This window comes from Trichomonas vaginalis, chromosome VI, assembly GCF_026262505.1.
Source record: "Trichomonas vaginalis G3 chromosome VI, whole genome shotgun sequence".
Taxonomy (NCBI): Eukaryota; Parabasalia; order Trichomonadida; family Trichomonadidae; genus Trichomonas; species Trichomonas vaginalis.
The window spans coordinates 2,807,090-2,834,085 of record NC_067208.1 but is presented as its reverse complement, the minus strand read 5'-3'; the positions used below and the strand labels follow the sequence as shown (position 1 = coordinate 2,834,085).

Here is a 26,996-nt window from a genome sequence, read left to right as displayed (position 1 = left end):
AAGTTCTTCCTTCCGACAGGAAAAGTTTTTCCTTCCAACAGGAAAAGTTCTTCCTTCCGACAGGACACAAACGAATGTCCGACGTACCACCAACCGAGTCCATTCCAAAGCCAGAAGAACCGAAAGCTGCAGAACCACAACAGACTAAGACTAAAACACTTACATTTTTACGCTTGACTTTTTACAATTTGAACTTTGTTTGCGTAGATATGAATTCTGAAAGAAGTATGAGGGTCTTGTATGACTTTGTACTTCTCCCATAGTTCATATCTGTCAAACTTACCTGCCATGGACTCTTTCATAAGTTCCATGAAATCGTCTTCGGACAATCCAGGGAAAAGTATAATGTCAGTAAGTATTCTCTTTACATCCTTACTTAAACTCTTGGCTGTCTGTACACAAATGACAACTGAGATGTTAAAGTGTCTGAGCTTCTTAAGAATTCGACACATGTCTTGTTCTCTATTCTTTAACAAAGGATGAGAGGCGAAATCATCTAAGATAAGAAGACATCTATGAGGGTACGTTTTCCAATCGTAAGATTGCAATTTCTTCGAAATGTATTCTATCTCTTTCTGTTTGTTTCTGAAGTGTTTCTTCTCTAATATTCTCTGCATTTCCTCATTTGGGTCTTTAAACTTCGAATTTATATACTCATTTATAGCATTGTACTTCAAAACTCTTCTTTGGTACTTCTTTATCCAATCTAACAACTCAGAGTCTTTTATACATACTAACTTAGACTTTTTTATAATATCTTTGAACGAATTGACGGTTTGGTCAAATTGACCCGAAGTACTACAAATAACAACTAACTCATAGAATGGGTTCTTCTCATCTAGTTCTTGTTGTTGTGCAGCCATTTTAAGATAAGTGAAAGTCTTACCCGACCCAGGCGGTGCGATTAGACCTGTTATACCATTCTGAGCAAATAAGAACTTGTCATGTATAGGTTTTATCTGAGCATTTTCTAACTTCCTCTTGTTCTTATTTAAAACATTCTCAAATTTTTTGTCAATGTCAGCAAACTTTTTTTCTAACATATTTTTAGAAAAATTAAAATTTTTATCTTTTTGAAAATGTCTAGCGATTTCGCTATCTATATTCGAGACAAGCTTTTCGACAGCAAAACATCTGTCGACCATAAAATCTTACATAGTGTAAACAAGAAAGGTGAATTTGTTCTAAAGTTCTGTTTCTGGGAATATGACAAGAACCATAAAACATTAGGCAGAGCAGTCTTTAAGTTTGTCAATGACAGACTTGTTGACAGAGATGACGCCTCTTGGAAAGATGAAGTCCAACAAAAGTTCTTAGAATGCAAAGAAGACACATGCGCTGTTCTTGAAGATGAAATAGAAAACAGAATAGAAGAGCTATTAAATGACAAAGAACTTTTACAAAAATATGGTTCTGAGAAATTTGACATAACTCCACCAGAAAAGAAGAAGAGAGAAAAGAAAGAAAAGAAAGTAGAAGAAGAGAAGAAAGAACCTGAACCAGTTCCAGAGAAAAAGAAATTTGACATGTAAAAATAAAATTTTATTTTTAGAACATTTCTGGGTCAATGTCAATGTTCTCTTCCTCTTTAGGAGCAAACACTGGCTTAGACTCTAAAATCTTTTTACCCAATTTACCTTGAACTTCTACAACTTTAGACTCATAATATTCATAGTCGTCTGCTTTCTTTGGTTCATAAGGTATAACAAGTTTGTATGCTTTGCCTTCTTTAAGGTTTGAGAACCTTCTGTCAAAACTTTCTTTGACTGCTAACAAACCTTCTATGTCTAAGTCTTCAAATTTCGCACCATTTTTAGTCACAATAGCAAACTTAACTGGTTCGATGTTCCAAACTTTGCTGAATGAAGACTTTTCAAAATGGTAGAAGTAAACATTCAAATATGTGAATGGGTCTAGTTCTTCTTTAAGTCCTGACATGTACTTGTTTACTGAGATGAATTTCGTCATCTTTTCTATCGGATAAAAAAAATATTTTTTTTTAAATTTACTCAGAAAAATTATTTCTTTATATATTTGCCATTCTGAACTTCGAAAAGATGTTTTATACCAGCATAGAATTTTTCTCTAGAGCTTGGTCTTATATCGTTTTCATGACAATATTTTCTATATTCTTCATATAAAGCCTTTTTTTCATACATTTCATAAGGACAATCTAACCAGAATAGCGCATATCCATTTTCGTTATCTAGGTCTCTATATGTTTCTTCTGTTTGTAGAATTTCGCTTTCTTCTGTTTGTGGAATTTCGCTTTCTCTATTTAGTTCTATGTCTATATATTGTGGCTTAAAAAGATGTGGGCAAGAAGGGTTTGGCGCTATGTAAAAAGTTAATTTTTCTGTCATCTTTTCTATCGGATAAAAAAAATATTTTTTTTTAAAATTTACTCAGAAAAAATTTTCTTTGTATATACACCATTCTGTACGTCTAAAAGACTTTTGACATTTGCCAAGAATGTTCGTTTAGATGCTGTCATATAACCATACTCTTGACAATATTGTTTATACGAATCGTACAATGACCTTTCATCTAAACACTCAAAGTCAGTTTCATCTATGAACAGTTCATATACACTCTTGTTTGCTTCTAACAATGTTTGTCTCTCTTCGGTATGTGGAATTTGTCTTGGATTGAACTTTGAAATATCTAATGTCATAAAATATGAGAACAAGTGGTTGTAAAAGTCAGATGTCAAAGTTTCTGCTAAGTCGTCAAAATATTCTGTATCTTGCATATGAGAATCTGACGTTCTGACAACTACATATCTTCTGTCAGAACTTTCTAACTTCATCGGAACAGCATTGTTTGAAACCATAATGAAATTTGCAACATTTTCACAAACTCTTTGGTCTTTATATTTTCTTTCAACAACTCCAACTTTGTCTGTTATAAGACTCTTCAAAGCATCTGAGTTCAAAACTTTTGTTGTATCTATACTTTGAAGTTCGTTACATACTATAAGTTTCATATTCTCTATTGAGGAGTTAAACTTGCCACAGATGTTTTCTAAGTTTGTCATATTAGGGTTCGAATAACCTTCTAACAGTTTGCACAAAATATCTGTAAAGAATGTGTTCTTACCTGTTCCTTGTTTTCCAATTATAATGAGAGCAGTTTCATTTTTAGCACTTGGATGTTGTAAGATGTTTGCAAACCAACATAAGATATACTCATAAACCTTTTCGTTTCCATTGCATATAATTTCTTTGACATGGTCTAACCAAGCTTCTATAATACTGTGTTTCCATTCTACTTGTTCATATTTATATCCAGTGAAGATAGAATAGAAGTTTGGAGAAGGTGTATAGAACTTTATACCTCGAACTGAAAAATCTTCTAACTTTGACAATAAGATATCCCAAGCATCTAACATCTTCATGCCAACTTGTACGACTTTTATTTTCTTAAGTTTCTGTCTACATTCTTGTTCTGAAACTATTGTTGCTCTTGGTTTGTTAAAGACAACATCCCATTCTTTCATGACATAACATTCTGGGGCAGAGTCAACATAAATGACTAAACGTTTCAAATTCTCGACTGCTTTGTTATAGTCTCTAAATGGACACATATTTCTGAACGCTTGGAAGTCATAAAAATCTGAAACATCTATTCTGTACATTTTTATAAAAATAAAAAAAATATTTTTTTTTATTCTTGAGCTATTTGTTGCATTTGTTGTTCTTGAGCTATTTGTTGTTGAAGTTGTTCTTGTAATACAATACTTTCACCAGTTGCATCTTCCAATTCGAAACTTTCTGCCGTCATTGACAAATACATAGGACATAAAAGTTTTACAGGAACAAAGTTTGCGTCAACTAAGGTTAAGTTTATGTTTGCTAAAGTGTTTGAGTTTACTAAAGCTGAAAACTCTGCATTCGAATGAACAATAGGCAAACCAGCAGAGAATGTGTTATTTATACGCATAAGTATCTTTTGGTCATAGTAGTTTCTGTCGACATTCGAATAACACTTTGAACCTAAGTTTGAAACAATATATAAGATTGGTGTGCTTAATGTCAATGGAATAGACATTCCTTGTATGACACCTTTTCCTGTTATAGGAAACTGTTGGTAGTAAAAACCAGAAATAAGTTTTGTATTATAGCTCATATTGTTTATAGTAAACTCAGTCGGACATCCAAACATAATGAAACCTGCTCTAGTTGCAGCACATGTTACATCCGTCCTTAAAGTATTAAATAAGTCAACAAAACCTGTTGGTGGTATATCTGAGTAAGTATCTTCAAAGGAGTATTTTTTACCATTCACAACAATAAAGTCTTCTGGTGTCAAAAGAGCAAAACAAGCTTTAGTCGTCATTGTGTTTAAGGTTAGTTTACAATATCGTCCTTGAGGACTTTGTAAGTTTGTTGTTATAGAATTATATGACTCAGGGTTTTTAGTCGTAATAGTATAAACCATTATATCTTCTGCCATTTACTTAGCAAATAAATTTTAATGAAATGTTGTGGTCGTCAAATATTTTTATAACGTCTGGGAAACTATATTTTAAGTTCAACGTTTCACCTCCTTTCATAACGTATATCTTGTCAATGACATTATATGAAACACCACAGCAACTAACGTCGGGTTCTATTTCTTTGATGTTTATATCGTCTGCCTCTGTCAAAAGTTTCAATAGTTCTTTCAAAACTTCATGAGGTGCGATGACATATGAGTTCACTTTTACAGGATTGTGTTCGACCAAGTTTAACATTATACCTAAAGCTTGACAAATCTTCTCCTGAGTTTGAAGTTTGTCTTTCAGTTGTTGGTAGTCGTTTCGAATATCTGCAACAGAACTTAAGTCTCTGCTAACTTCAGGATATGTTGGTTGTTCTTTTACAGGAACTATTGTTATACCATCTTCGTCTTCGTATGGTTTCCCCACTTCAACATTTCTGTCTTTGACATTGACAACAACACTTTGACTGTTTGTTTGAGTTGGTGAATTTAACTTCACATCTGCCACCGCCATTAAACCTTTTGAAACACTTACGCTTTTATTTTTCGGAAATGACATTTTACTTAGAATAAAAAGATGGACGTATTTGAGTATCTCTTCGAATTGAAGCAGAACAAAGTTTATACTCACAAACAATACAAATACATTGACAGAATAGTTCTTTATACAAACAATGGTAAATGTTATAGAATAGCAGTCTTTGCTGAACCAAAATATTTTCATAAAGCAAAGAAAGTTGGTATAACTGAAATGGTGAAAGTTCTTGAAGCAGACAAAAATATAACTTCAAAACTTACAGATATTTCTAAAGGAAAGTTTATAATACAATATTATGTCAAAACTGGCGTACTGTCAATATTTGACGGAGAGAAGTCAGTTCAAGAACAACTTACTGACCTGCTGCCAAAATCTGCTCGATGGAAGCTGTCGTTATGCCAATCTGAGGAGCCCCAGCAGGTTTCATCGAACGAATCTTCAAAAGAGCATCTTCCGTGAAAAGTGCTATTGGTTTTGTAAACTTCTTTGCTTTCAGTTCATATGGACCGTCTCTGTCACCAGTATATTGTATTTGTACAGTACCAACAGTTGAAATACCACCCATAAAGTCTTCTGAGTCAGCAAATGGAATGCCAAGCCAAAATTTGAACGGTCTCCATTTGTATATTGAGTTTTTTTGACTTCCTGTATGGGTCCATACTTTCACATATGGCATAATAGAACTTTGCATTTCAGGGTTAATGGTTGTTGTGAAGTTGTTGTTAAAGTTCATAGCATCTAATGTCAAGTTGTATGACCTCATATCCTCAACTGTAAATATTCTTCTCTTGGATAATATTTGCCATCTATGTTTATATGATATTTAATACCAGGGTTGTAGAAACAAGAATAGTCATTTATAGTTCGTCTGAACAGTACAAACATAGTATCTGCGTGTTTCATTGCAGTTGTTAAAGCAATATCTGTTCTTGCACCTGCGGTTCCTGGATTTTGGTTTCCAACTTCACCTGCAAAGTCTTTGACAGATATTTGGTGTATAGGGAACATAAGTGGAACTGCAATATATTTGGCAGCTAAAGCATTTGAAATATCTGGGTCCAACATATAGACTGCAAGTCTGCTTTCTATTCTCTTGCATTCAAATTTTTCGCATGTAAACCTAACTGGGTCCCAAGCAGTTCCAGCAGCATTGAAATAATACTTTACTTCAGTGTTGAGGTTTGAGAAACCAAAGTCTAAGTCAACTTTGTCTTTGCAAAATTCGGCGAATGACGTTTGATTTGCTCCCTTTACGTCTGTAAGAGTGAATGGGTCTTGTGTTGGTGCAATGACTAAGTTATTTTTGCTTGGAGTAAGTTCGATAGAAATTTTTCCTGCCCAGTTTGGCAAGTATCTTAAAAACCTGAAGATGAGGAAAGATGACAAAGGAACTCTAAGTTTCAGTTTTACTTTAGTGACAGCATTTCCATCTGAACCAGAAAGGTTAACATAAACTCCTGGAACGTTAGGGTCAAGTCTTCTTATTTTCTCAATAGTTGCATACTGGTCTGTTTGTTCTCTAGCTTGTGGTTGTACTGAGTTTCTCAAAGCGAACCATTCATAGTTTGCCCATGTTACTGTTTGAACTAGGTCAGAGTTAGAATATATCTTATATCCCATAAAAACTTCTGGAGCATATTGGTATCCGATATAGAAAATTCCATTGCAACCTTTCTTGTCAGACAACTTGGCAGAAGGTTTTATTTCAATGTCTTGTTCCACGTATAAGAATGAGTTGTCAATAGAAATAATATGAAACCTGTCGCAAGCAATATCTACTGTTGTTGAAGAACCTTCTCCAAACTCACCTACATTTCCATAAGAAACAGCAGTTGTATATTCGTAAGTTCCAGGAACTATTTCTGACCTTCTAATGGCATTGTCGCATTCGTTATACCATTCAGAAACATTTCCGTTCATGGCATCCAAAACTGTTGGCGTTATATTCTGAGCGGCGTACATTTCATATGGGTAAAAATATAGAATAGTTGGATTTATATGTCATAATAAAACCCACCTGGCACAAGCTTTACTTTCTTCCTGACTGAGTTTTTAACTCTTCTTTTTCCTTCATTGCCACTACTTTCACTAGATGAAGTTACTTCTTCACTACTTTCACTTTGTTCTACTCTTCTCTTCTTCTTTGGTAACTTGCCCTCTGCTTCAAGTTGTTGCATCTTTGCCTCATGTTCACCTAGTATGTTGTAAATTTCCCATGTCCTTTTTGCCTTTGGGCTCTGGTCGCCCATCTCAGGTAACCTATATCCTAGAAAGATTTTGTCATAGTTTGTATTTGAGTCTTCGCGTATTGTTTGCATGACTCTTTCCTGAGTTTCGGGTTCAAGCTCTTCAAACAGTGCCTGTCCATATGGAATATGCTCGTTTCCAAATATATGTTTTTGTAGCCATTCTGGTTTTCTTTCCATGTTACCAATAATATCCTTTGTGAATGGGAAAGCTTCTACCCAACGTTTCAGTCTTGCGTCATTTATTTCTGTAGTTGGTTTTATTTTGTCAAGGAACATGTTTTTCAATACTAACATTTCATTTGGTACTGTCCATTTGAGTTTTCTTAAATATTCATCCCTTCTCGGTTCATTGTCTGCAAAGTAAGTTTTTATGACATTTTGCAAACTTTCGTTTGCAAGGTCATGTACAATAGGTTCTCTTCCTTCTCTCCCTAACTTTCTTTCTAAACTCTTCACCAAATATACCATCTCTATGGTTCTGTGTAGTTCTTTGAGATAAATGTTTTAGAACGTCAGGTGTTATATTTCCTTCAGCCATGTTCATTTCATACTGGTCCAAAATATCTGCATCTTTCATATCTTTCAACGGCATTAAAGCCGCGCTGAAAATACCAGCTAAATCTGGTTCACCATTGACTTCCATTGCGTCTACAACTTCTTGGAATTGAGGTTGTAAGTTTATGAACCACCTATCCGAATTAGCTTTATGACCCCATCTCATTGTAGTTCCATAGTCTGCAGAAACAAAAGTAGGTTTGTTTCCATCTTGGTTAGGTTCTGAATGAACTTTAAACAATGTTTCATTTCTATATGTTTTGTTGAAATTTAACCTTTTATTTTCACCGAGTTCATCCAAAGATTGAACGTTATATGGTCGTAAGTAAAAAGGGTTGTTGTATTTGCGTACATTTTCTTTCAGTACTTCCATTCTATGCTGAATATTTTCATCTGGTGTTGGAGTCTTTTGTATGTCGGCAAACATTTTTCGATATTCTTCTACTATGTCAGCCGAATTTTTTTTAGACTCTTGGAAAGATTCCATATTCTCCGCATACTCTTGTTGAGGGTCAAGATTTTTCGGCTGTTCCAAATCTTCATCTAGTTCTGTGAAGTTAGTTTCCAAAGGAGGGACTTGTTCGTTTCCTTCAGGCTCTTCTAGCTGTTGTTGCTGAACTATTTCTTCCATGTCTGGTTGTATCTGAACTTCTTCCTGTGGAGTTTCTTGTACCTCATCTGCTGGCATTTCATATATTCCGAGACCGTTTTCAACAATTTCCCTATCTACGTCATCCGCATTCATAAGCCTTTGTTCTTTCGTTCCGTCTCTATTTTTTACGCGTTTCATGACGAAAGTTGAATTGTCATTTAGCTCTGACATCAAATATCTCGGAGTAAATTCGTTCATGTCATTTGGATGATATGCTATTAAATCATATCTCTTAGCGAGCTTGTATTTTCCAGGTTTGAAATTATATCCCATTTGGTGCTGAGTCATAAAGCTAAATAGGTTCGGGTCAGTATTTCCATCCTTGAACTTTCTAATAGCTTCTTTATATCTGTCACTAAAGTCAACAGTATCTGGGAAACCACACTCTTCTTTAAGCATTTTTAAGAATTCTTGGTTTCCTTGTTCTCTACTTCTTTTATGTCCTTGCTCTGGTTGTGGAGGTGGTTGTTGTGCAGGGTTTTGAACTGTTGGTTGCTGTGCTGGTTGTGGAGGTGGTTGTTGTCCTTGCTCTGGTTGTTGTTGCTGTGCAGGGTTTTGAACTGTTGGTTGTTGTGTTGGTTTTGGTGCATGCCTGTGTCTGTGTCCATGTGACGATGTAAATGTTTTAGGTAGTCCTGGTGCAGGTGCTTCTCTTGGAGGGTTTGGTGGTATATAAGTTCCACCAGCTGGCACATATGTTCCATCTGCAGCATAATGTCCTACCTGACTTTTCGTTCTTAAGAAAGCATTTACTAGGTCTGTTTTGGTCTGTTGTAACTCTTTTTCTTGACTTTCCACAACAGTTGCTCTAACGGCGTCATAGGCACTTTGAACTGCCTGTCTAGTTGCTGCATCTGTTATTTTCGTCATATTTTGTGCTACTTCTCTTAACTCTTTGTCGAAACCTTCAGACTTCAGTTTCTTTCCAGATGAGAAATCGTTCACTAGTTTCACTTTACTATGAAGAGCTTCGAAGGCGTTCTTAAAGTCAGCATTTGTTAAAGCTTCATTTGAACTGTCTTCATCCGCTTGTATTTTTGTCCTTATTGACCCTATAAGTTGGGCTGCTTTGGCGTTGGCTTGGGCATCTAACCAGTCATTGTTAGCTTTTATATATTCTGCGCTTTTCATTGCCTTTTGCATGGCTGCGTCGTTATTTTTACTTTCTTGTGCTAAGTTTTCATACTGTACGGTTTGGTTTTGCAACTGTAAAAGTTTTTCTGCCTTTACATTTGCTTCAACTTCTTTTTTATACTCATCGCTATCCATATATGTCTTCAGGGCTTTTTGTTTTATCTCTTCATCTTTCAGTACTTTATATTGAGTAGTATGGTTTTTCAAATTTATAACATCTTGTTCCATTTTTGCTACTTCTGTTGCTTTTTCTGACACTTTCTTCGCATATTGCTCTGTACTTAGTTCTTTCAGTTGTTCTTCTTTCTTCTTTTTCTCTACGTTTAACTCATTGAGTTTCTTTGTGTGTCTGTCATATTCTAGTTTCTTTTCGTTTTCACTTATTTGTTTCTGTATGTCTATGTTTGACTTTTTGACATCTGTTATTTGATTTTTGAGTGAACTCAAATTCATTTGACTTTGAGGGTTATAGGCTGTTCCGTCTGCAGCTCCACCATAGCCTGCCATTTTCGCTAAAAGTGCCGCTCTTAAACCTCCACTCTGTGCACCAATGACTCGGTTTAAAAGCATAGGATTGCTTGACATTTGTTGCAACATAGTGGGGTCATTCAGCATTTGTTGTTGCAACTGTTGTTGTGGTGTCAGTTTTACTTTTGGATGTTTCAATGCTCCCTTCCTCTTACGTATATTCTTACGTAGCTTACGTGGCATTTTAAGTGAAGTAAAAAACGGTTTTTGACAGATGTTTGTATGACACTTTTTGTTCAGCACAAAAAACTACTCGGTCAAAGTGTACGATGAAATTCATGAAAATTCATGAAAATTCATGAAAATTCAAGAGGGTAGAAATGAGGGTAGAAAGGAGGTTAGATCTAACCTTCTACCCTAAACATTATTTTTTGGTCATTTACACTCATTACGATGAAGAAGTTTCGACAAAACATTTACGTTCATGTTTGACAAAACATTTACGTTCATGTTTGACAAAACATGAAAACATATATAATTTGTGAAAAGCGACACATTATATAATGTTTTCGACCCAGAAGACTAACAATTTTCCGAATAAAAACTTCATTTATACTAAACATCTTCAGGGCTAGAAGGCACGAAGTGCCTGGAAGCCCCACTACCTTTTTTTTTTTTTTTTTTTTTTTTTTTTTTTAATTATCTAAATAGCTAAAATTGTAAATTCAAGATATTTGACACAAATTCAATTTTGACGGTTTGAAACAGTGCGTTTATTCTTCCGTTTATTTCTAAAAGCATAGCATTTTTATTAAATATGATTCTAATAATATTTTTGGATTAAACAGATATCTGTGGTCAATTCTATTGATTTTTTTTCCACTCGGAATACATTTTTAAGATATGTAATTTGATCCCACTACTATCAAATGATTAATGCATATAAAAAAAGCAATTACATTTAAAAAAACGAACTATTGAAAAATTGACAGTTGACGGTATAGTTTCAATTTTTTGAATTGATATCGACTATTTTAAAAATGAAACTCTTTTGGAGTTTTTTATGCATCAAAAGGTATTAGTACACACATATATATAAGATCTAGTAATTCGGTTAAGCATTGAAGGTAATTCAAAGGTTTAGATTTTGATATTTGTTTTGTTTGAATACTCTACATGTATATTTAGACTTCATACAAAGTTCCAAAGGTCTATAAACATAGAAAAAATTTAGGATATGGTAATAAATTTGGTTCGTAAAATTGAAAGGAAAATTTTATCTATTCATATATTTAGAACCATCATGTTAAATATATCTATTAATGACTAATATTGCCAAAGGAGAAGGGAAAATTTTATAAAATTTTATCATATTAAGGTATAAAACTATTATTTCCTATATATTTATGAATCAAATAGTAAGATAATCACTCTTTGTTAGACTAAATTAAATGAAAAAAGTCTAAATTGTATGATCGTCTAAACTCAGTATAACCTATACCAAAGCTTATTAATGGCTTATGCAAATATACAGCTGATGTTAGCTTAGTTTTTGACCAAAATACAAAAAAAATTATGAGTACAATATGATCAAATTTTTATAAAAGCAGCCGAAAACAGCATTCAATTGGAATGGTATTATCAATGATAATCATTCAAGACACTTTTATCAAAAAATTTACATAAATCTTTTTCAAAACAGAGTATTTTTGCAAAAATTTCATCGAAAAGATAGCTTTGTCTAATAAAAATGATATGGTACGGAAAATCTATTGAAAATAATCTGAGGAATTTGAAATTCATTAAAAAGTCTTGAAAAAAGTGAATGCATTCATGAATGTCCCATATCCATTTTATCCTAGTTGTTTCATAATTCCATATTGCCGATTCCTATTCTAGTTTTTGGTGCTTTTCTATGATAACCAAATTGATTTGGTTATCATAGAAAAGAGACCATTATAATGCTTAAAATTAATTATGTTTAGGGCCGGTTTATTGGGATAAGGAAGTTTATAATACGTGAACACTTGTTTCCTCATCGAAAAGTCATAACGCATAAAGTCGATGTTTCCTTAGTACAAAAAGTGACATATGACGCTTAACTCTTTATTCCAGATAATGACCATATTTATGGGATTAAAAAGTTTAGGAAGCTTCTCCCCAATAAAACAACTTTATTCATGATAAATCAGCCCTTCCAATTTTCCTTCTCAAAAATATGAATTCAGTACATATGGTTTTTTTGTCTCTCAAAATTTCTGAATAAATAACCGAATATTCATATGTCAAATTCATGTGAAAATTGAGGATTCTAAAAGTAAACAACTAGTGGCTGTTCAGCAGCGAAACCAAGTCGCTTGGGTCCACTATCTCTTCTATCTTTTGCTCTGTTTGCTCTTCTTCTTTCTTTTCTTTCTGTATCTTCATATTTTCTTCATTTATTAACTTTACTTTGTCTATAAAATCTTTCTGCTTTAAGACCGGGCATATGATATCCCAGTTTTCCGCATACCAGCATAGCAGTGCTTGTCGATTACGCCTGGCTAAACGATCAAGCTTGATCTTATGTTTAGACATTATTATCTTGGCAAGCGATGTTAAGATTGCGATGGTAACATGGGTACCAAAATACCTGTCAATGAAGTTTGAGACGATGTATATCTTATGCCCATTTAACATTACTCTTTGCTGAACCCTTAGATAATCCCTTTCACTTTGAGGTGTTGTTCGCTTGGTATACATTTTTGGCATTTGATATGGATATGGTCCATAATTCTGAGGATAAATTAGCATTGATTAAAATGAATAAACTTCAAGTTTAAAATTTGAATATCACTAAGAAAATAGACAAAAATTTTGAATTAACCACAAAAGAAATGAATCCAAAACGATTTATTATAGCTACCCAAACAACAATTCTTCAACAAAGATATTCATTGTTTGAATGCATTTGTGCATAAATACAAATTCATAAAATTGTAAATTTTCATGGGATTCAAAAGTTATTGAAATCATAAAATCGGAACCCCATTACTGATTCATGCATGCTTGTGTTAAGCTCCAATATGAATGCGAAAATATTTATTCCCTTCAAACAACATTTTCATTATTATTTCTAGGAAAAATAGAAGAGATATTTAAGTACAGTAACAATGTCATTAATTGTTTTTCAGAAGATTCTAAATAATGCATTTCAATTTTTTTGAATCATTTATCTGCATCTAGCCAAGCGAATTATTCGAACAATGCTATCATCTTTAACAATTCGCATGTAACACAAATTTTGAGAACAAAATAAAAAAATGTATGAAAATATAAATATCATATACAGTACGATTAATATTCTTCGTAATATTAAGCTTTAAAAAGATATTCCTATCTAAACGCTGAATTTCAATTTAAGATATTCACAAAAAATAACTTCCATTTAAGATTTCAGAAATTAGTAGTTCTTTAGATAGTTTACATAGCAACCATCACAATAAATACAATCAAAATCCAATGTTCTCGCTTTGAAATGAACAAATAAAATACTCGGACAAATATGTTTAATTTTTTGTTTCTTTTCCTATTATTTTGTATTTGGTCATATTTAAAATTACTATTAAATAATAGAAGTAGATTCCTAAGCAATGAGAGACATCAAATTGACTGAATTATTATGTCGAATTTAGTTTTGCAAATAATAGTCATTTTTAAGCTAGTAATAGGCTTTGTTGAACGTGTAAATCCATGATTTTGAAAATATTTTGGTTATAAACATCAGAAATTAAAACCTGAAATAATCTCATTAAATATCGAAATAATCTAGGATATGATTTTATATCAGAGAGCTAAATAATTTGTGAAGCAATGTACATCATTTCTGGTATCAAAGAATAGAAAAATCAATGGAAATTTAAGTGAAATTCTAAGTATTCAACAATTTCATATGTGTTTTATATATACACTATTGGAACATGAACTAAATATATGAAATTTATAATGACCATCATATGTAAACACTTTTTTTTGTTAAAATTTATCATGTTTCTATTATTCGTCATTAATATAATGATTTATCATAAAAACAATGCAAAAATATGAGAAGATGCATTTATTACCAATTAGGCAATTTGATTTAGAATGTTTGACAAATAACCTGTAATTGTCATCATTTTCCATATCAATTTAATATTCAAATAATAATGTTAATTGATATTAAAAAACTATCATTAAATCCTTTAAATTTCAATAGTTGGTCTCATCAGATTTGTCTTTGGCAAGAATTCTTTTATTATGCTAAGATTATTGCATTAAATAAGGATGTCAATTCGAAAAATTGTTTTCATTTTAGGAGAATATAATTTTCCTTTTCGAAAATTTAAAAAGTGAGACGCGCAGGATTCGAACTTTTTTAAAAGTTGATTTAAATATATTCTAATGTGGATTCTAAGGATAATATCATATTTAAAATAAGAATATACTAGTTTAGGTGGTATAATTTTTTTAGATAAATTTGAGAGCATGTACGTTTAGGGCATCAAAAGTGTCAATTCGCTTAGCGAAAGCTGAGCTAGCTTCGTTCTCGAAAAAATAGGGAAGGAGTGAAAGAGAGTGATACAGATGTTGACACATTCATATCATTTCAACAAATTTTGATCAAATTGAAATTCAATGAAATTCAATTCACTTCATATCCTTCAGTCAGTACATTGACATCCTTCTACATCACAATGATAACTCGTGCATCAATAGTTCTACAACTAACTCAGAAAAAAAAAGATTTTTACTTCCAGCTTACAGCTTTTAAAAAGTTTCGATGATAAAAATCACTCTACTCTTGTTTATCGATATGTTGTGATAGTAGGTAAACGTATTCTTATCGATATTAATAAAAATATTTTTACGAAAATCTGAACCAATTACAGAGTTATTCATAAAGTTTATGATAACTGTAATTACTTTATCTTTGTTTAATATTTGCATAAACAATTTAATTTAATTTGCATAATTTTTTTAGTTGAAAGACAGGAAACTTAGTTGAGTTTGTATTATTTTTATCGTTCAATTCATTGTATCAGTGAGTGATCCAGATATTTAAGATATTTAGAAAAAATTTATTAATTTGATTAACAAATTTTAATCAAAATAGCAAAAATCTATTTGATAGCTGTAAGCAAACAATAATTTTTATTTCAAGCAAAATCAATTATTTTCATCTAAACGTATAAAATTGTCAATTTTATGAGAATAAATTTAAAATCTCATGAAATATAAAGGAGAGTAATATTTTTCAATTTTCTTTTTTTCTTTGTCTCAAATATTTTCTGTTGGGAATTTTCTTGTTATCAAAAAATAATTTTAATATTTGTTTATTTCATTACATACAATAAAATTTTAAAAACTCTATTTCTTCTCAAGAAAATTTTTTTCCTTCATATGAAGAAACATTTTGTTCTCCATTTGATACTGAGTCTAAATCTCGATTTTTGAATTTTCTTCTTTCCAAATTTCTTTTTTCCAAATTAGAAGTTTAATTCAAATTTTCAATAGTTTATATATTTTCTCAAACCGTCTTAGATTTTCTCACTTTTTAGGGATTTTCTCTCAAAATATACAAAAATAGTAATACCAATACATGTGTCTAATATACTTTAAAACCATCGTGATAAAATTCAAAAACGAAGAGTTCTTCTCTCCAAATTTTTTTCAAAATCAAAAAAATGCGATAAAAAAATACGTTTGGAAAATTCATTTTTAGCATTTTAGGAATTTTCTCACTTTTCTTCCCAATTGACATTTATTACCTTACAAAATTTTCAATCGTTCTCTGAATTCTATAATTTATGTATTAAACGTAAATCTCTAATTTTAAAAATTAATGTCATCTCATTGGACAAAAACTATTATCTTTTATAGGCTAACAGTTTCATCATAATATTTTGAATTCATTCAATTTTTGAATAAATATATTCAATTTAACATGTATTAAAGAATATTTTATTGGATTACATATAAAAAAGGACAAGTTTAATGATAGTTAAGCAGGAAGCTTAAGTCACTTGGATCAATGTAACTACCTTGAAGATTTGGAATAGTTGGAAACTCCTGTGGTCTGAATGTTGAATTTAGTTGACAAAATATTTTCATTAGATTTGATCTAAAATCTTTGTCTTTGAGAATTGGATAAACGAACCCCCAGTTCCTTGCAAACCAACATAGAAGAGCAATGCGATTACGTCTTTCTAATCTATCTAGAGTTAGATTATATTTTTCCATTGTTATCTTTGCAAGAGTTGTTAGAATAGCAATAGTTACATGAGTTCCAAAATATCTATCGATATATGATGAAACAAAATCGATTTTCTCGGCATGCATCTTTACGCGGTGCTGGATTCTTTTATAGTCTCTAATAGTCTGTGATGACTTCTCCTTTTTGGGTTTAGGCGCCAGCATTTGATTACACGTAATACAATTCCAATTCTGTTCAAACATTTTAATAAATACTAACTTATTTCTTTTCAAATATTTTTGAAATGTTAACAAATTTCTTGAATTACTTTATCTCCAAAAGACGAAACCCAGCATTTCTAACTCATAAATTTATTAAATATTTCAAGATTCAATATACAATGAATTTTAATTGAATATTAGACATTCAAATCTTAGTTCTCACCAAAAGTTGAACCTTTGCTTTTGGAACTTCTTTTCCTTCTAATACATCATTATCATAGATTATCTGCTGTAAGTTGGGTTTTACACAGGCCTCAAATTAATTGGTCCGGTGTATCAAATAATTTTCAATTAAGTCCTTTTGCTAAACCTATCTTAATTGATGCAATGTGTCCAAAATAATCTCTTTGCAAATTTGTGAATGAAATTTTATCGGTAAATATCAGTAAAGGAATTTAGAGATTACAAAGTGGACTCATAAAATCCCTTCATCATATATTTTAAATTCAAAGTATTTTGAATGCATTAATCATGGAATACGTATTGATTTTAATCTTTCTATATAAGTTTGAAGAGTGAAATATTGTTTTTGATATTTTCAACATTTTTTATTGAATTTCATTAAATTTTATGACAGAAAACTATAATATATCCAATATAAATTTTCATATCTTAAGAATACACCTCAATTACAAATTTTTTTTTTCAATATTGATATATTTTTTTGAATATGAATTTTCATAGAAATTAATCCATACCTATAATGTTTTTGACTCAAATTAAACGTTCATATGATTTGGTTATAATAATTTGCAATATTAATTGTATCGGTATTCAAATTTATTGATTAAAATATCAAAACAGCTTCTCATATGGGTACTTATTGTTTTGTATTTTTTCAATTCAAGGGTTATCTTTAGTAAAAAGATAAAATCATTTTTTTTTCCTTTTAGTTTCTAAAGTTCATCAAGCAGAATTAAATAAAACTAATAAAATATGATTGCATGGCTTAAATTTTTATATCAAAATTGAAAATATAATTTCGTTTAGATTATATTGGAGGAAATATAATTAAAAATAAGCTATTGTTACAATAAATACAAAGTTTAGTTGAATAGTAACACATTTTCCTCATGATGACTATCTTCTCAAATTTTCAATCGAATTTAAACAAAATGTATTACGGGTACATTAATTATATTCAATACTTCATAAATTATTACAATTAATTCTATTTTGTGATCTAAAAATCTTAATTCAATTCGATCGAATGAGATCTTACTAACATTTGAGTTATCGAAGATAATTTTCTAATCGGTAACAAATAGAACCAAAAAGAGTTTTACTTAACGATCAAATACAAACAAATTTTATTATAACAGAATTAAAAAAACAATTAATGAGATTCACTCCATGATTTTTCCGAATTCCACTGGATAGGAGATGCAGAAGTGGATTTTATTGGGCCGCCAGAGCTTGAATGGTTTCGAGTCTGAACAGAATTTGGCTTTGGATTGAAGACACCTTCCATAATTTTCTTTGTTGACTGGATATGGAAGAATCTTGGAATGTTTCAATATGTTTCATTACGGAATCTTTGTATTCTGGAATTATTGAAGCTGATCGTTCAAGGTTTTGAATAACTATCGAAGAGATAAGTTGGGATATTTTGAACTTTTGCAATGAGGTAGTGGAATTTTGCAGGAAGAATTCGAATAAACTACTAATTAATTTTGCATAATCCTTCTCTCTAAGCTTTTTAACTGATTTCTGTGTCTGAGATAAGAACTTGTATGTCCATGTTGTACTTGGGAGAAGACTCTCCTGGAAGATGAGCTTTGCGAGATCTGTAGTCATTGAAAAATAATGAAGTTCTGTTTTTCTGAGAATACTTTGAATATGGGATTCATTTCAAAAAAATTATGAAAATGACTAAAATGATATTATTATACTATTTTAAAATGTTGAAAAATATCGTTTGAAAAAATTAGAAAGAAATGATTGTGAGACTCTCATTGAATTTAAATGGACATACTAAAATGTAGAAAATTTTGTGAGAGATTGTTTTGCATTAATTTAGCATGTTACTGATATACATTAGGATACAATTTTCGTATGAGCAAGAAAAAATATTGAATAAAGAATTCAAATTTTGAAGTTATTAAGGGTGCACCCGTATGTACGTTTATTTGAGAGGAGGAGGATTACCCTCTCAATTTTGAGGGATTCGTTAGTTTATTTTCTCGATGAATATGCAATAAAATTTGATTTTTACCTTATCAATATACTTCATATAATATACACATGTTCATGTAAAAACTTTTTTCCAAAATCCTCAGGAATTAAGGGATTTTTGAATTTTAAGAATTTTTTTCGAATTTTTTCGAAAAAAAAATATTTTCAGAACAGCCTTAACGGCTAAGATTTAGGAACAATGTTAAGTATCAAAAAGAAAGGAGGTCTGATATAGACAACATATATCGTTGAAGGTTGATAAAATCTCTGATATTTGAGCCCAAAATTTCAAATTTTAATTTTTTGAAAAAAGAGGCCACCCGTATGTACGTTTATTTGAGAGGAGGAGGATTATATTTTTGAAAGGGTGAAACATTATGAATATGTTAATTATATAATAATATGTATTATTATAAAAAAGAAAAAATAAAGCACGTTAAATTTTTTCTTTCTTGATTTTTTACAAAATCTACTTAGAATTATGCAAAGTATGACTAAATAATTATAAATTTCAAGTTAAATTTTAATTTTGATAAATAATTTAAATTTCAAAATATCAAGTTCAGTTCGACTATGTATGTAGTAATTCCTCAATAAAGTGCCAAAACCCTATTAAAATATATGAAAATTTTCAACATTTTAATGTTTTTATTTAAAAATTTGATGGAATATGAGCTTCAAACAATTATTATGTAAATAAAAATAATTAAATATATGTATTTATTCGTATTACAACCGTAGTAAGTCGATTCTTCCTTTCTTCTACTGAGATTTGAACTTGATTTCGAATTGTAAAGAGATTCAAAGGGAAAATACTAGCGGATAAAAACTACCTCCATGAAAGGGTCAGAATGGAGTCAAGTTGTATTTTTTGATATTTTTTGCTTTTCGAGCCTAAATAGGTAGCCAAGATAATGCCTAAAAATAAGGTTCTAAATTCTGAAGTTTACATGATCCTCTCGTGTGCACCCTTAATATATTACATGAACAAATAAGAAAATATAATTGCATGCCTCAAAAATATATTGAATAAATTATTTGATTTTTCTTACATTGAATTTAATAACGAGATATAATATTCGAAATCATATGTGGAATTAAAATTTTCATTTTTAAATTTTTTTGAGAATTTGAAAATTTTTTAATAAATCACTTTAGTACTCGTAACAGAATATTTCCTACTTTAAAAAAGATTTTTGTGATAAAAATTGAATTACTTTCATCGACTAGAATTCATATTTGTATGGTAATATATACAATATCAAATCTTGTCTTAGAAAAAAAGATAACATGTTAAGAAAATTGAGATAGTTTATTGAAATTTGTAATCATAACGTTAGTATAGAAAAATTGAATTAGAACATTGAAATTAATTCTTTAGTGATAAGGAAAATTTAATATTTTAGTAAAATTATCAGACTTATGATGTTCTCCGGAGACAATTATTTTCATATTTCTCAAATTCTACAGCGTTTTTCTCACAAAATTAAATATAAAAAAATTTTCCCTAAGGAAATATGATTGTGCGTTGTCTATAACATACGAAATCATAAATTTTATTTTATTTCGGATATTGATAATTTCATCAAAGTAAAACATTAATTTTTTTATATGTGGTATATTGATCCAATCAAATAAAGACAATTATTGCAAATATACATATTTACATTCTTTTTTATAATGCTTTTTGTATTTCAACATTCGAAATTTGTTATATAAAACGTGTTTGGCAATTAATATACTATATATTCCAATAAATATATTAAATGTAAGTTTGTGGAATATAGATTATCTATATTTTGTGAAATTTATTTGCAATTTACAAATAACATTCATTTCTTATTTGCCATTAAGTACTCACTGAAGAAAAATGTTCTCTTCAATAACTGTCAAGATATTATGGAAAGAATATATTTCTTTATCATGTTTTATAGGATAACATATACGTTCACAGCTAAATGAACTGATATCAAAAAGTAAAAGACACTTCAATTCATAATAATCTTTATTCAAAACAAAATAACAAAATAAAAAATTAAATTTCATGGTTAATATTGCTTAGCAAGGCAATTCAAAGTCTCTATATACGTAGCAATGAAAGATGCTTGAGGAGATCCCAAACTCTGATTGGCGAAATCGTAAATATAAGAAAGAAGGTTTTCTCGAGAACTTAAAGCAGCAGTTGAGAAAGCAGCAGCGAATATTGGGAAAATTTGGTCAAATTCTGCGTCACTTTTGTTGATAAGCTTTGGAATCATTGAACAAGCATCCCAAAGTATGTTTATCATGTTTCGTGGGCTGATTTCGAATCCAAGCTCTTCGATTTTCTGAACAACAGGATAATATTTCCAACTTTCTGTGATATTTTTGATTTGTGTTTTATCTGTTTCTCCAACAATGAAATCTGCAATGGTAGTCTCTCGAAGCTTATCTAAATTAGTGAATTTGGTGGTCGTAAATGGGTATTCTTTCTGTTGCCAAGCAAAAGAAATCAATTCATCAAAGAGTAGACAATATTCTTGTGATGATTGCGAAGAATTTCTGCAAAAACTGATGATATCATTAAAACTTAGCTCATTGACATCAGAGCTTAAGTAAAATTGAATAATTTGAGAATAAATTGTGTTTTCTTCAGAGATTTTTTGTTTGAAGTCAGCAATCTTGGCGTCAATTGCTTTGATCTCTGACGATGTTGTATTGTTTTGGTGTTCGGTAATGAGTTCGCCAAAATTAAATGAGACCAACGAATCAGAACAATCAGGAAGCGAATGCAATACGTCGAGAATTACGGATAGTCGTTGAATGATGTATTCAATTTGGTCTAATTTGGCTCTGGCACGTGTTATTTTCTGTAAATGAGATTCTTTGACCAAAAACTTATAGATATGGGTATCAAAACAGTCAATTAACAAAATATTCGAGTTTATCTCGAAAAATGTCAGTGCACACATGTTAATGATTTTTTGGGTTAATTTGGCTTTGTATTTGTTGATTTGATCTAAGCATTCAATTACCAAGTTTCCGACTACATGCCTATATTTCTTTTCTTTGGCAATAACCTTTTTCTTCGTATAAGGCGTGATGTTGTTTTTAATCTTAGATAGCGTGATTAAGTTAAATTGAGTTGAGATAAAGTTGTTATATGCTATTGCTGATGTTTCACCACGTGCGTCCATGTTACTGATTTTTAAATTGAGAAGTTGGTTGTATGAAGGAACGTGGTTCAGCAGTTTCATATTATGATTGATTGTAAAGCTCTGAATATAAACAACCAATAAATTTTACGGAATATTGATAGACGCATATGAGAGAATAATGGATGATTCACCGTGCTTTGGCTTGAATTTGTATTGAGAGCGATAAATTTTTATTTACTTAAATCAATAGTTATAAGAATATAGAGGATAGTAAAATTCATTAAAAATTGATAATAATTACGCATTCGAAAATTTTATATTGAAAAGATAAATTTTTATTATTGCCTCTATATTTTATTAAAGTACATCATATAGAATTGATTTATGCACAGCCAAAATTACATTGAAAAGTTGATATAAATTTAATTGATAAAATAATGATAATGTACAATTAAAAAGATACAATATTTAACTTGAATTTTCTTTTGAGTATCAATTGAATTTAAAAGCAATTCAATTTTACTTATCCTCCAAAAATTTTCATAAACCTATTATTATATCATTTATTGATGATATAGTCATATGCTATATTATGTTGTTAAGTATAATGCATAGAACTTAATGTAATTTCAATCTATAGGCAAAAATGTTAATATCAAACTGGAATGTGAAAAATCAATCACATTCCATAAATTCTTATATTTGTAAGTTGAAACAATACTTTTTCTCGAAAGAATTTATATTTTTAAAAATCATATTGAAGTTAGAAGAAGTATTTTTGTGAGCACATAGTTTAACATTGGCTATTTATTATTCATGGTATTTTTAATGCTGATAAATTAATAAGGCATATATTTGGTATCAAAAACGGTAAATGTAATAATATTTTGGAATTTTTAATAATCATGCATTTATTTATTTCATTATTCATAATTCGTTACGTTGATTTTTATTTTTGTTATATGACAATAATCGGTTGGCCTTGTAGCATCTGATATTTGAAATTTTATTTGTTTATTTTGAGGATTATTATTTGGAGTAATTATTTATCAGAATGCAGCTATCAGAAGAAAACTTCTTTTTACCATCAAATCTTCAATAATTTTCATGTTATCTCTATATTGGCATTAAGATTTTCTTTTCTCATGAATCAAGCTTCAAAATGAGAGCAACAATCAAAATAACAAGCTCATTTTTTTTTATTTTTATTTTATTTCAAGACTAGTGAGATTAGTTAACACCAAACAGATTTAATATTATTGAAAATGATTCGCATTGTTTTAAAACTGTTTTTATGAATTATTTATGAAATGTGGAATAAAATACTCATAAACAAGGAAAGTTTGAGATTATTTAGTATAAGGAAAAATAAGAACATAATTATGTCAAAAAACAAACACGTTAGTAAGTTCTTTATGTGGGATAAAACTTCTAAATGTTAGATATACATAAAATTTGTACTTCGCGATAAAACCTGTTCAACAAAACATTTGAACGTACTAGATATGTTTATGAATATTATCCAAATGTCTTAATGGTGCACTTACACCGCTATGACGCGACCTTCAATCCAGATATTTAAGGCTAATTTTCAATGTCGCTGCACGCCAGTTGTCAAAAATTTGAATTAAAGTCAGATGGGCGTAAGTGCAGCCTAAAAAAAATTGAATTGTTTAATTATGAATAGCTGACAAGTGATATACTATTGAGAATTTGATCTTCAAATCTCACATCAACATCGCAAAATTTTACTGAATAACGAGTGGTATTCATACTTTTTATATAATCACGAGAAATGCTTAACTTATTGCAGATATCCGTAACATCTTTAGCTTTCATTTTCAGGAAAAACTTTGACCCCGTTGTTCTGTTTATAAAAACAATATCACTAAATCCACGAAGATCTGAAGGCTTTTCTTGAATAATATAATGTTTTGACGTAGAAATTTCAGACACTTGTTCAATTATATCCTTAGATAAATGAAGTATTATAATATTCTTCCAGCCCCATTTTTTAGAAGCAAATTCTTTCAGATCTGTTGCATTGTTAATTCTATCTTGATCTGCAGGGTCAATAGCTTTAAAATATGATATATCCTTGTCCACGAATATATATTTTGAATCTCTGAACGAATTAAGACGCTTTGGTCTGATTGTTTGGTTAACTTTATCAGAACCACTTGCTTTTTCTTTAGCCATGTTTATTAGAGAATATCCCATCGTTTTGATCTGATTTTTATTCTCATATTTGATAATGAAAAGATCATTTTTATAATTAGGTTTTTCAGTGAATTCATTATTCTGAATCATAATCTTATCTTCATATACGAGCGATTCATTTACATTTTTAATAACTTCTTGCATTTTGTCAATCGGACTTTTTATATCTAAAACAAGAACATTGTCTATTAAGTCGTAGACATAAACAAATAATTCTCGAGATATATTATCAACTGAATTTCCTGTTGATGCTTGATCATTAGTGAAATAACTATAATTTAGTTCTTTGCAGCTCAGCACGTAAAATGGCTTGGCATTAACATCATCTGGCATTCTATACTTAAATCCTTCGAAATTTGTTCCAATGTATTTGTTATTTGCTAATTTGAAAACCAAATCTTTGTCTTTTAGCCGAGATGCTTGATTTTGAATTTGAATGGTCTTGAATCAGTTTTCTCATTTCGAATTTATCAATATTCTTTTTCATCTTTATATATTTTTCGAGGTCATTTGTGCAAAGTTCCATTAGCATGTAACAATTGTCTTTATACGTGAAATATTTATATAAACGAATAATCTTAGGATCATCTAATGCAATTAGACAGTCGAGTTCGGATTGACTAAACGCTATCATTGGAATAAACTTTAAAGCGAATGTTGATTTGTAGTTAACATGGTATACACTATAGATTGTTCCAAATCCACCTTTTGCAATAACATTGTTGAATACAATACCTTGCTGTTGAAGAAATTCAAGTTCGCCTTTTTCCATTCTGATTCTTTTGAATAGTTTACATATCGAATATTATTATGGGCCTATAAAATCGGATAATTTTCATTGCAAACATATTCCTGGATATAACAGTATTTTTATTGAATTTATTGAAAAAAATTCGCACAGAATTGAATTAAGATTAGATAGATATATTTATTACTCTTATAATAAGAATTAAAATTAGATAACTTTTAAATCGCGAAATATATCAATTGAAATCCCAAATTCTTCAATTAAATATAGCACGCATTTTCCCAGAAATAAGTTCAAAGTGGTTATTTTATTTTTAATTACCCTTTCAAAATTTGAAATGATACTTTTGAAAATTGTTTGAATTTCAATAAAATATATACTAAATCATGAAGTTAATCATGATTTTGGGAGAATTTCAGTGTTCGGTAACTGTGAAAAGTGACACGAACATTTATTAATAATTTCAAATTAGAGTAGCCACTATATGTGCAATTGATTTTTCTGAACATTATTTTGAATAGTTTTCAATTAATTTCATACACTCTCTGAAAATTTATATAACGCTGACTTTCAAATATTTATCGATAAATGAAATTAGAAACATAAATACAAACTTTTTATTCGCAAAAATTTCCGAAAATCTACATTTTTTTTCTGAGTTCTTTCATATCTTTTTGGACATGAATTTAATTTAAAGGGTTCAGTTGATGAATGTTTCCTATCAGAATTAATTCAGTTTCAAAATATTTCAGATCGATAAGTAATTGCCTATCACGAAGATTTCATAAGGTTTTGCCAAGAGTATGCTTATAATCAATCTTCAACCAATCATTCAGTAGCTACAAAATGAATATAAAATATTTATGTTTCAAGATTCAAACCCTTCTTTTTCATTATAGATCATACTTATTTTCTATTCAACCAACACACCATTAAGCTTCCATCTGAATGTTTTTGTCACTTTGATTAGTTATTTTTTTTAATTGGATATTTGTGCTTATATTTTCTTTTTTGCCACATCTACCCCAAAAAACGTTAAAGTCTTGATTCACTAGCTTCAATATTTTAATTCGATCTTCTAAATTTGTTTCTGTTTTTTTTCTAGTTTTTGTGTTGCAATATAATAATGTACTAATAGATTATTCCACTCATTTTAGGGACATGATCCATAAAATGTATCATATATAAGTTTTTATTGCCAATTTGTTTTGTAAGACTTGAAAAGTTAATTGTTTTAAAGTACTTAATTAACGTTCAGCCATAACTTTCTTATTTGGCGTAAACATGCGTTTGTTAATAATCAAACAATATTCAAAGCAAGAATGATTAATATTGAGCATTTCAGAGAATTTGATTTAAAAATAATACAATATAACACTAATTAACTAATGTTCCCTCGATAAATATCTTAATTGATTCAATTTCAACAAAAATCGGTCTTTCATTATTCAAAACTCAACGTATTTCTCAAATAAACTTTCATACTTTTCTTTTAATAATATGAATGAAACAATTTTTACGGCAAACTTAATTTGTGAGTCGTTCAAAAATCTTTTCGAATTCTCATTTCTTGAATAATGGATTATTTGGTTCTTAAAGTTTATAAATATTGATAATTAATATAAACTAATGCTTTTCCCTCGATAGTGTATCAAATTATTCAAAACCCAACGTATTCACATTTGAAATCTCTAAAATTTTTGATTATAATGTAATAAAAATAAAGGAAAATACGTTCAATCAGGAAAAATACCACAAGCTTCATATATTTAATAATTGCTACACTTTTGGAAATTTTTCATTCTTTTTATCGATTGTTTTACTTAAAGGACCATATTTATTAATACAGTTTCAAATTTCTTTCGCTTCTTTTGTATGCATAAAATATCAAAGCTTTACCTGTATTTTTTTGCACTGAATTTTTTTCTCATTGAAAAATTAAAAAGAATAAAAAAGAAATATAATATGGATATAATTGATATTTCTCAGATATTTTATTGTCAGGTTTAATTTTTCAGAGCCACCCATTGAAAAGATTTTTTACTATTATCAAAATTTGAATGAAATATTTTTCTTAATTGAATTTTTCTGAACAATTTAATTAACTGCGGGTCATTAAATATGTTTGATAAATGTTGTTCCC

The 26,996-nt window shown here is 29.8% G+C and overlaps 13 protein-coding genes and 2 pseudogenes across 15 annotated transcripts, besides 3 other annotated features; 1 reads left to right on the top strand and 14 right to left on the bottom strand.

Moving 5' to 3' along the window:
- Positions 1 to 10,774: part of a mobile genetic element that runs on past the window's edge.
- TVAGG3_0795680 (uncharacterized protein) lies at positions 1,080 to 1,532 on the top strand (the record flags this gene model as incomplete). The annotated part of the gene is made up of 1 exon (XM_001286428.2): positions 1,080 to 1,532. One exon carries the CDS (start codon positions 1,080 to 1,082, stop codon positions 1,530 to 1,532), a length of 453 nt encoding a protein of 150 aa, XP_001286429.2.
- Positions 1,549 to 1,968, bottom strand: TVAGG3_0795670 (protein of unknown function, DUF4108 family; the record flags this gene model as incomplete). Its single annotated transcript, XM_001286429.2, has 1 exon — positions 1,549 to 1,968. The coding sequence occupies one exon, from the start codon at positions 1,966 to 1,968 to the stop codon at positions 1,549 to 1,551; it is 420 nt and encodes a 139-aa protein (XP_001286430.2).
- TVAGG3_0795660 (uncharacterized protein) lies at positions 2,019 to 2,363 on the bottom strand (the record flags this gene model as incomplete). Its single annotated transcript, XM_001280918.2, has 1 exon — positions 2,019 to 2,363. The coding sequence occupies one exon, from the start codon at positions 2,361 to 2,363 to the stop codon at positions 2,019 to 2,021; it is 345 nt and encodes a 114-aa protein (XP_001280919.2).
- Positions 2,402 to 2,752, bottom strand: TVAGG3_0795650 (Poxvirus D5 protein-like family; the record flags this gene model as incomplete). Its single annotated transcript, XM_001282117.2, has 1 exon — positions 2,402 to 2,752. The coding sequence occupies one exon, from the start codon at positions 2,750 to 2,752 to the stop codon at positions 2,402 to 2,404; it is 351 nt and encodes a 116-aa protein (XP_001282118.2).
- Positions 2,956 to 3,586, bottom strand: TVAGG3_0795640 (uncharacterized protein; the record flags this gene model as incomplete). Its single annotated transcript, XM_051247132.1, has 1 exon — positions 2,956 to 3,586. A coding segment is annotated over one exon (631 nt), but the record flags the coding sequence as incomplete, so codon positions are not given.
- Positions 3,667 to 4,455, bottom strand: TVAGG3_0795630 (uncharacterized protein; the record flags this gene model as incomplete). The annotated part of the gene is made up of 1 exon (XM_051247131.1): positions 3,667 to 4,455. One exon carries the CDS (start codon positions 4,453 to 4,455, stop codon positions 3,667 to 3,669), a length of 789 nt encoding a protein of 262 aa, XP_051082606.1.
- Positions 4,460 to 4,996, bottom strand: TVAGG3_0795620 (protein of unknown function, DUF4106 family; the record flags this gene model as incomplete). The annotated part of the gene is made up of 1 exon (XM_051247130.1): positions 4,460 to 4,996. The coding sequence occupies one exon, from the start codon at positions 4,994 to 4,996 to the stop codon at positions 4,460 to 4,462; it is 537 nt and encodes a 178-aa protein (XP_051082605.1).
- TVAGG3_0795610 lies at positions 5,373 to 6,982 on the bottom strand (annotated as a pseudogene). Its single transcript has one exon. A coding segment is annotated over exon 1 (1,610 nt).
- TVAGG3_0795600 lies at positions 7,015 to 10,321 on the bottom strand (annotated as a pseudogene). Its single transcript has one exon. A coding segment is annotated over exon 1 (3,307 nt).
- Positions 10,775 to 12,403: 1,629 nt separating the features above from the next.
- On the bottom strand, positions 12,404 to 12,871 carry TVAGG3_0795580 (uncharacterized protein; the record flags this gene model as incomplete). The annotated part of the gene is made up of 1 exon (XM_001306558.1): positions 12,404 to 12,871. One exon carries the CDS (start codon positions 12,869 to 12,871, stop codon positions 12,404 to 12,406), a length of 468 nt encoding a protein of 155 aa, XP_001306559.1.
- Positions 12,872 to 16,057: 3,186 nt separating this feature from the next.
- TVAGG3_0795570 (uncharacterized protein) lies at positions 16,058 to 16,645 on the bottom strand (the record flags this gene model as incomplete). Its single annotated transcript, XM_001306557.1, has 1 exon — positions 16,091 to 16,516. One exon carries the CDS (start codon positions 16,514 to 16,516, stop codon positions 16,091 to 16,093), a length of 426 nt encoding a protein of 141 aa, XP_001306558.1.
- A 619-nt stretch (positions 16,646 to 17,264) lies between these two features.
- Positions 17,265 to 18,483, bottom strand: TVAGG3_0795560 (uncharacterized protein; the record flags this gene model as incomplete). The annotated part of the gene is made up of 1 exon (XM_001306556.1): positions 17,972 to 18,370. One exon carries the CDS (start codon positions 18,368 to 18,370, stop codon positions 17,972 to 17,974), a length of 399 nt encoding a protein of 132 aa, XP_001306557.1.
- A 195-nt stretch (positions 18,484 to 18,678) lies between these two features.
- Positions 18,679 to 19,719: a mobile genetic element.
- A 207-nt stretch (positions 19,720 to 19,926) lies between these two features.
- On the bottom strand, positions 19,927 to 22,049 carry TVAGG3_0795540 (vacuolar sorting protein 9 (VPS9) domain family; the record flags this gene model as incomplete). The annotated part of the gene is made up of 1 exon (XM_001306555.1): positions 20,797 to 21,984. One exon carries the CDS (start codon positions 21,982 to 21,984, stop codon positions 20,797 to 20,799), a length of 1,188 nt encoding a protein of 395 aa, XP_001306556.1.
- Positions 22,050 to 23,421: 1,372 nt separating this feature from the next.
- Positions 23,422 to 23,540: a mobile genetic element.
- Positions 23,541 to 23,562: 22 nt separating this feature from the next.
- On the bottom strand, positions 23,563 to 24,438 carry TVAGG3_0795520 (uncharacterized protein; the record flags this gene model as incomplete). The annotated part of the gene is made up of 1 exon (XM_001306554.1): positions 23,563 to 24,438. The coding sequence occupies one exon, from the start codon at positions 24,436 to 24,438 to the stop codon at positions 23,563 to 23,565; it is 876 nt and encodes a 291-aa protein (XP_001306555.1).
- A 40-nt stretch (positions 24,439 to 24,478) lies between these two features.
- On the bottom strand, positions 24,479 to 24,877 carry TVAGG3_0795510 (MAP kinase kinase kinase protein; the record flags this gene model as incomplete). Its single annotated transcript, XM_001306553.1, has 1 exon — positions 24,479 to 24,877. One exon carries the CDS (start codon positions 24,875 to 24,877, stop codon positions 24,479 to 24,481), a length of 399 nt encoding a protein of 132 aa, XP_001306554.1.
- Positions 24,878 to 26,996: the final 2,119 nt, after the last annotated feature.